We start from the raw sequence: 9,149 nt of genomic DNA on the forward strand, positions 1-9,149 counted from the left end.
ATTTATTTATTGGACAGACAGAGATCATAAGTGGGCAAAGAGGCAGGCAGAGAGACAGGGGGAAGCAGGCTCCCCGCTGAGCAGAGCGTCCCATGTGGGCTCGATCCCAGGATCCTGAGATCATGACCTGAGCTGAAGGCAGAGGCTTTGACCCACTGAGCCACCCAGGCACCCTGTGACTTCCCCATTTCTAACACTGACTTTTACAGAGCAGACGCTCAGTTAGTATCTGGAAAATAAACGAGCCAGCAAGCATGAATTCTACTGTTTAAACATTTTATTTCTCCTCCATTCTTTAAATAAGCCAAACAAATCCATATATGTATCTTCTATCCTTACAGAGCAACAAACTAAAACGTATAGGGGAAACTGAGAATGGAACCTCTTTTGCTTCTTTCCCCTCCATTTTCTGATCCTGGTAATTTTACCGCTCAATTTTTTTCGCATTTCCAAGGGAAAGCCTGTTACAATGCCATGTCTTCTTGTTCTGTTTTGGTAAATATGAAAGGTTTCCCAATTCGGTTTACTAACTAACAAAACTCCTAATCCTAAAGCTATTAAAGAGAAATAACCAACTAAAATTATGACTAAACTTAAATATGAAAATTATGTAAACTTTCTGTTAAAGAAACAACATTTGAAATATAACAAAAAGAAGAAGAAAGCAAAAGGAAGGGAGAAAGAAAAAAGAGAAAGAAAAAAGAAAAGAGGAAAAACAACTCTAAGTTTATGAGATAGAACAAGAGCACAAAGACAATATTCACTGTGTTTCTTCTAGATCCACCCTGGCCGTCGGTTACTTAAAACGTAGACTGCTTTTTCGTTCCACAGAGAAAAGAATCTGCTTCAAACTTCAACATTGGATATAAAACCTAAAAAAAAGAAAAGGGGTGAAATTCCACGTTACTGATATACAAGAGGAACACAAAGAGGATACAATATACAATATATAATATATACAATATACAAGAGGACACCCGCTTCTCCAGCCCCGCCCTGACCCTTCGCCATTCGAATGCTGACCCACCTCGTCAACCGGCCGTGGACATCACTTAGGGTGGGAGAAGTTGCTGGCCAAGGCCCTGGCACGTGCGCTGGCCATGGCAGCGGTGCGAGCCCTGGCAGCGGCTCGGGCTCGGGCTCGCTCTTCCTCATCTCTCAAAGCCTCTTCATACCACGACGGGAAGGCGCTGGGGACGGTATCATGGATCTTGGCCAGAAACTCCAGGACTCTCATCTTGCTGGTCTCGGCGTAAGCTCGCTGGCCCCACAGGAACTCGAAGCGTGGAGGATCACTGTCGGCCACCTGGCGGTACTGCAGGTACTGCAGCTGCACCAGATCTTGGGTGATGACCTTCTTGGGCTCCCCGTAGATGAAGTGCTTCCTTTCAGCGTAGACGCCCATCATATTCAGCACTTCCCAGACTTCCTCCTCAGGGGCGCAGTTGCCTTTCATGAAGATCACACCCAGCACAATCATCAGGAGGCCGGTCTTGGGCATGTTCTCGTCCTCGTGCATGGAGCCATCGGTGAGGTCTAGCTTGTTGACCAGGGTGTAGCAGTGGCGGATGGGATCCACTTCCTTCAGATCAAGCCCGAAGGCCAGCTCCATGTGCTCGGAGGCTCTCTTGAGGATCTCATTGAACTGATGCCTGTACTTCTTGACGGCAAACTTCAGCATATCTGCCTTTGAAATGGGCTCTCTCTTTTGATACTTCTGCAGCAGGAACTGCACCAGCAAAACTACCTTCTTGTTTAGTGGGTCTCTGTGTGAGACCTCGGAGCCCTTCGATGATCTGGGGCTTCCCTCATCTTGGCTTCTGGCACCTTCATCTGAATCGGTGCCTGAAAGAGCTGCATCGGCCCCGGTGAAAGATGCGGCTCCCTGAGGACGCCTAGGAGCTGCAGCAGCAGGTCTACCCCCAGAGAGAGCACAGGCAGAGGGGGACTCTCCTGCTGCTGCTGCGGTAGCCTGAGCCTCCTTCAGAGCCTGGGTCTCACAGCGGGCCTGGCGGCGTTTCTCACGGGCACGGAGCTTACTCTTCTGACCTCTAGGCATGGTGACACTGGTCAGAGATGGCAGGCAGGAGTTAGGTGCAAGCAGTTGGGTTGATGAAGATGTCACCCTAGAATATGGAAGAAGAGATGGTGTGTCTAGCCTCGATAAGGATATTCTACCTGGGCTCCAAGAAAAGCTGCCTCTGCTTATTCCCTTAATGGTACTGTTTCTAGGAACCCACAAAACAGGGGTGAGCAGGACTCCATGCACCTGCTCTCTTCTGTGGCAGCTTGGGAACTCAGTTCAAACTCAGAGTACTAAACTTGACTCCTAACTGGTCTTCTGAAACCACCCTCTGCTGACTTGAGGCTGCCCCTTCAGCCAAAGACCCCCCAAACCACAAACGCGCAAGGCAGAAGTGAGGGCCCTTAGGCCTAACAGTCGTACTTCGGCCACAAGATCAGGACATTGGGGGTGGGGTGTGCCAGAATTGGACCAGGCTCTTTGGGGAACCTCAGTTCTGAAAGGAGTGTACCCCTCCAGGCCTAGCAAGTTACTCACCTTGACAACTGTCCACTCCTGGCACTCCTCCTTTGCTGGTGTGAGACCACACCTCTCCACGTCTCAAACGAACTCAGGCTCCACTGCGCATGTAGCGGAAGTCAGGGTGAGCACTTCCGGCCACGCCCATCTGGCCTTCCTAGCATAAAATCTCGCGTGGGTTTCTGGAGGACTCCCCTCAGTACTGGTGGTGGAAGAACTATGCAGAAGTCAAACAGGGTTCCTTTCTGACTCCTGACTTGCAGGGTCTGGGACTTCTTCCTCTGATGAAATTAGCTCACATCAGACCAAGGCTTTCATTTCCCTCAGAACCCCCAGTAGGAAGTAAGGTGGGAGTAGAGCTGAGCAGCCATGACTGGGACCTTCCAAGACTGACAGCCGGGGGCGGGGCGGGGGGGGGGTGTATGGAAATCTCTCTGTTGCCCCTTCTTTTGGGGTGGATTCTCCCCTCAGTCCTCACTCAGTGTCATACCTTGACACCTTGTTGGTGCTGAGCTGTGTCTCTTCTGCTGACCCAGAGTCAAATCCATCAGGTAAGGCAGAAATCTGTAAATAATTTAAGTAGAAGTGACATCTGTACAATATTCTGCACACTGTAAATGAGCGTGGTGCATTGCTCTATTTGAGATTTCTTTTACCTAAGTCCATTAGTAACCTTTTTAAACATTTGGTTCCATAAAGATCATGTACATATTTCTTAGTTCTTTTTTTGGGGGGTATATTTTGGATATTGCTACTGTTTCAAATGGTATGCTCTCCATGATGTATTCTACCATTTATTTTGTGTGGATAGACTTCTGATTTTGCTGTAGAGGGCTACATCAGTTTCCTGAAGTGCCTTATACATTTGAATATTAGACAGTCAATTTCTTTGGAGTTGTTAATTACGGGATCTTATTATCTCTTTTCATAATCCATATATTTTATTTTGGTATTCTTATGTATGGCTATATGCTGGCTCTGTCAACCAGTAGAGCTTAGAATAGTAGAAATGATACCACACCTCCATGCCCTGTTCTGACTTTAGTGGGAATGTTTTAACATTTCATACTTATGTATGTGTGTTGTTAATTTTAGAATATGGAAATTCTATTCTAATATGTTTGCTAACAGTTACTAGCATGAACTGGTGTTGAATTTTTATCAAAGGTGTTTTTTTTTCCTCTACTTTCAGAACATGATAAAATGCTTTCTCTTCTCTGTTAACATAGTGAATTCCAATTCACAGATTTTTCTCATATCATATGATCTTTGTATTCCTTGGACACAGCCTCTTCATTTAATTCACTGCTGTACTGCATAGGCTATGAATTTATTTAGAATATGTATATGGGTGAGCTTGATGCAAATATTTTTTTCTTGGGGCATACTCATCTGGTCTTTGTATCAAGGAGAGTTAGCCCGTTAAAGTGGTTGAGTGATTTCCTATCTTCTTGAATGGCTTTTAAGCGCTTACTTAATGTGCTGATTAGCTTTTCCTTCATCATTTGGTGTAATGACCTTTCAACCTGGCTGATCCCGTTACATTTTGAGGGCAAAATTTGCCCTGGAAATCTATCAGGACTACAGTTTTGGGTTCTTTTGTTCAATGAAAGATTTGTACTTCTTCATGGACCTATTTAGTGATTTATATTTTGCTAAAAATGATTCCATTTTACTTGGGTTTCCAAATTTACAGACATATTTGTAATAAAATCATTTTATTATAGAAAATTGTCCATCACGTACATTACAAAGGATAAAATAATTCAATATACCTGATGCTCAGTATCATTTATCTTCAATAGTTATAGGAAGCTTGTTCAGATTAAGGTTTATTATTTGTCTCTTTGCTGGCAAAATCACCCCCAAAGTGTCATTAAGTTAAGTCCATTAGGAGACACATAACATCTGCTGTTTCCTTTGTGGTAATGTTGGCAGTTGTTAAGGATCATCAGTGTCATCCACTAATCCATTAGGGGCTGCTGAATTATAATTCTGGAGTTCTGTCATTTCTTCTGAGATTATTAGCTGAATTATGTCTATAGGTAGAATCTTCTGTTATCTTCCATTCTGTTTTCTTGAGGTAAGTCTTAGAGTTGCCTCATTTTACTACCTAGAGAGCTAGATATATAGATAGGTAAAGAAAGCTAGATTTTTGGTCTAATCAGTATCAGTAAACTCTTTAGCTCAGAATTATATTTTTTGTAATTTTAAATAATGAGAAATATTGCCTGAGAACTAAATCAGTTAGTAACTGGAAGAATAATTCATCCATTAATAATAATTATTAATGGGCATCAGTGAAATAATCCGTGTTCAGGCCCTAATCTTTGCCACATTACAGATTATTTGTGCCTACAGATAGTTATAATTTCAGAAAAATAGAGAATTTTACTATAATTTACTCAAAGCTAGTTTTCTTTGAAGGAATATACTTTCCATGTTCTTTCTACATAGCTAACCAGTCAACGTGCCAGTTGAGTTTTTTTTTCTTTATAAATTCTAATGTAGACATGGCAACTTGTTTGAATGTTATTACTCTCTTAGGTTGCGTGCATGTACGTAAAAGATAAAATTGTATACTCCCTCGTCTGGGTTCACAAATTTATTCAATATAGGGCTATCCTAATAGAATCAGGGCGCGATTCATTACTGTAGCCAATGCAAAAACATCTGAATTGTTCGAATAAATATGCTAATATGTACTCTCAATTTATTAAAAAAGACTTTCCAACTTCTCATTTTACTTGTTAGTAAACTAAATACTTAGATTTTTGAATGAATATTTACTTCTTGAGTAGGTCACTTTTAGACATATTTCCAGGTTAATAAGCCTGGCAATACAAAATAGTTGTCAAGCAAAGACACTGAAACCATGGAAAGGGAGTCAGGTTATAAAACCCGGTTTGTCACCATTCTGTTAGAATGGGTAAGTTAGAACTGTATTCCCCTGTGCCTTCACCCATCCTGCTCCTCTGTGAATGATGTTATAACACGTTCTCAAGCAGAAGGGACCTAGATTGATTTGGCCCCTGACAATGATTTTAGCCTTTCAGTGGCTCAAGACCTTATTCATCTATATGTTCTGCTCCAGTCCAACTCAGACAAACTGTCCACTCTTAAACCTGCTGCTTCCAATACCATGTCAGTCATTTCAATGGCTACACTGCCAGTGAAGGACTGAACTTCTGAAGGCTTCCTCATTCCCATGTCTCATTCTCTTAGACATCAACTCCAGCCCAGAGAACGATGTTTAGGAGACACGGGCTCTATCTGTTACTAATTCAGAGGAAATGGATGCTCTGTCTTTGATGAACACAATACCTGTGACAATGCTCAGATTAACATAGCCAGGGGCCAATTTGGCAGATAAAGAGAACTCTATTTGGGTTTTTAAATTTGTTTTTAATTTGCATTTTAGTTAGTTAACACATAGTGCTGTATTGGTTTCTGGAGTAGAATTCAGTGATTCATCACTTATATACAACATCCAGCATTCATCACAACAGGTGCCCTCTTTAATCTCCATCACCCATCTAGCCCATCCCCACACCGGCCTCCCTCCATCAACCCTTAGTTTGTTCTCTGTCATTAAGGGACTCTTACAGTTTGTTTTGCTCTCTCTCTTTTTTAATCTTCCCCCTTCCTATATGTTCATCTGTTTTCTTTCTTAAATACCACACATGAGTGAGATCGTATGGTATTAGTCTTTCTCTGACTGACTTATTTCACTTAGCATAATACACTCTAGCTTCACTGCAAATGGCAAGATTTCATTCTTTTTGGTGGCTGAGTAATATTCCACATCTACTTTATCTATTCATTAGTCGATGGATATTGGGCTTTCTCCACAGTTTGGCAATTTTTTAGAATGCTGCAATAAACATCAGGGTGCACGTACCCCTTCAAATCTGTATTTTTGTATCCTTTGGGTAAATACCTACCAGTGCAATTGCTGGATAATAGCGTAGCTCTATTTTTAACTTTTTGAGGAAACTCCATACTGTTTTCCAGAGTGGCTACACCAGTTTGCCTTCCTACCGACAGTGCAAGAGGGTTCCCATTTCTCCTCATCCTTGCCAACATCTGTTGTTTCTTATGTTGTTGATTTTAGCCATTCTGACAGATGTGAGGTGGTATCCCATTATAGTTTTGATTTGTATTTCCCTGATGATGAGTGATGTTGAATATCTTTTCATGTATCTGTTAGCCATTTGGAGGCCTTCTTTGGAAAAGGATCTTCTATCCATGTCTTAACTGGATTACTTGTTTTTTGAGTGTTAAGTTTGATAAGGAAAAGATTTTTTAAAAGATTTTGTTTTTATTTTTATTTGACAGAGAGAGAGAGAGATCACAAATGGGCAGAGAAGCAGGCGGAATAGGGTGGGGGAGGCTCCCCACCAAGCAGAGAGCCAGGACCTTGGGATCATGACCTGAGCTGAAGGCGGAGGCTTAACCCACTGAGCCACCCAGGTGCCCCAAGGAAAACTATTTTTGAACACATTACTTTGCCACTTGCCACGCAACCAAAACAACTGACTAGAAAGCTTCTGAATAGGGGCCCCTGGGTGGCTCAGTTCGGTTGGGTGGCTGCCCTTGGCTCAGGTCAGATCCCAAGTTTATGAGATTGAGTCCTGCATCAGGCTCCTTGCTCAGTGGGGAGTTTGTTTCTCCCTCTACCCTTCCCCCCTCCTCATGATCTCTCCCTCTCTCCCTCTCTCTCTCAAATAAATAAAATAAAATAAAAATTTCTGAATAACTTTCAGATACTTCCTTGTCTTCCAGTTACTAGGAGGTGTTAACACCTAGACAACGAAGTGTCTAGGGTGCATGTTATTGAGTCAGGACCAGGATTAAGGTGAGGAGAGTGGGGAATAAAATATTAAAGTCTTAAAGAGACGGGATCTGACCCTACACATGGATGACCCTGACAGTCTGTGCCTCACTTGTTTAAGACTATTTCCAGCCCATGGATGGTATCTTTATTTAAAAGTGTGATACTTTCTCATTATGGATTTTTGGCATTAACCTTATTCTGTTTAATATTGAATAAAAGCATAATTCATCTTGATTACTGAGATTGTTTGATCTACCCCTGACCTTAAATTTTGAGTTCAAGCCTCACTTGCCTCACCCTAGCCCCAGTTCTGATGAATCTTAAGGATTTAATACTGATCCTGTCTTCACACACTAAGAGCAGTAATACTTAATTGTACCTGGTCTTGTTTTAAATTCTAGGCATCATTCCACTGTCTGCCTTTGTATCTTGAGCAATAAAATTACCCTATATGACACTATGTTAAAAACATTTAGAGTAGAGAATAAGGATATTCTTTTTGCTGAATTGGTGGGATGATGAGATAAAAGTATATATGAGAAAACACACTTCTTAAGTTTCACAAATTACTAGCTGTTTAGAAATATTTCTTGGATTAAAATTTTGAGAAAGTCCTAAAAATCAGCCTTGATCCATCCTTTGAGATACCCAATACCTTAGCTTTTCATCTCTACGTAACAAATTATGTCAGACACCGTGGCTTAAAATAACACCTATTATCTCACATTTCTGTGGGTCAATAGTGTAGATGCAACTCATTTGTGTTCTCTGTTCAGGTCCTCACTCTCAAGGTGTCTTGTTGCTGGACTGTATTCTTTTCAGGAGGTTCTTGGGAAGGGACCACTTGCAAGATTCTCATTGTTGGTAGAATGGAGTTAATCTGTCAGTCACTACAGGGTTAGGGCCTCTGTATCTTCACTAGCTGTCAGACAGGGGCCACTCTCAGCTCCTAGAAATTGACTGCATTCCTCGCCATTGGCCCTCTCCATTTTCAGAGCCATCAGTGGAGAATCTCCCTTATGTGGAATCCTCAGTACCTGAATCCCTTTCTCCAGGAAGAAGGAAACCTGCCCTTTTTGAGGGCTCACCTAATTAGGTCCAGTCCATCAAGAATAATCTCCCTTCCTTAAAGTCAGCTGTACTACATAACATAACTTTATTATGGGAGTGATATCCCCTCATAAACACAGATGCTTCCTGCATTCAATGGGAGGTGATTATATGGGCATGTGAATTATTGAGGGTAGTCTTAATTATTCTGCCTCTCATGCCTAGAAAAAATAAATGACTACAGAATTTTTGACCATAACTGTAGCTAGAACTCCCAAGTTGCATATACTGTACTAAATTTAGAACAAATGGTTTTGAAGTCTCTAATGCTGTGGTTTGTTTTGGTTTGTTTGGTTTTCTACCTTCTTTGAAACAACTGTGCTTCACAGCTGTTAGCATCCATCAGGCCACTGCTCAAATGGGATATGTGGCACAACAGGCAAAATTGAGGCTTCTAATTCCCAAACTGAAAGGCTGCATTCAGACACTGAACTTTAAGGGGTCTGTTGTTTCATCATTAATGTATTCAGGTTTTATCAACTCAGCAGCTACTCTCTTTCTACTTGTCATTTATTTAGCAAATACATATAAAGCTAAGCACCATGCCAAGAGTGGAGTATGCAGTAATGAATGAGCACTCCTCTGTGTCTTCAGGTACTACGTGGAAATCCACAAGGTTTACCACTCATTCATCCTTCTTTCCATCAGAGTAACTTTAAA

General features: G+C 41.7%; 1 protein-coding gene across 1 annotated transcript; it reads right to left on the bottom strand.

Annotated features, from left to right (window-relative positions):
* Positions 1–276: 276 nt before the first annotated feature.
* LOC309856499 (melanoma-associated antigen B18-like) lies at positions 277–2,633 on the bottom strand. The gene is made up of 3 exons (XM_082717785.1): positions 2,561–2,633; positions 1,028–2,126; positions 277–872 (listed from the first exon to the last, which is right to left on the bottom strand). Exon 2 carries the CDS (start codon positions 2,057–2,059, stop codon positions 1,049–1,051), a length of 1,011 nt encoding a protein of 336 aa, XP_082573911.1. The 5' UTR covers positions 2,060–2,126; positions 2,561–2,633; the 3' UTR covers positions 277–872; positions 1,028–1,048.
* Between the last annotated feature and the right edge of the window lie 6,516 nt (positions 2,634–9,149).

The sequence above is a fragment of the Mustela nivalis genome (assembly GCF_964662115.1).
Source record: "Mustela nivalis genome assembly, chromosome: X".
Classification (NCBI taxonomy): Eukaryota; Metazoa; Chordata; class Mammalia; order Carnivora; family Mustelidae; genus Mustela; species Mustela nivalis.

Bases quoted from the DNA above. Each gene is read 5' to 3' on its own strand.
- LOC309856499 (XM_082717785.1), bottom strand. From the start codon at position 2,059: ATGCCTAGAGGTCAGAAGAGTAAGCTCCGTGCCCGTGAGAAACGCCGC.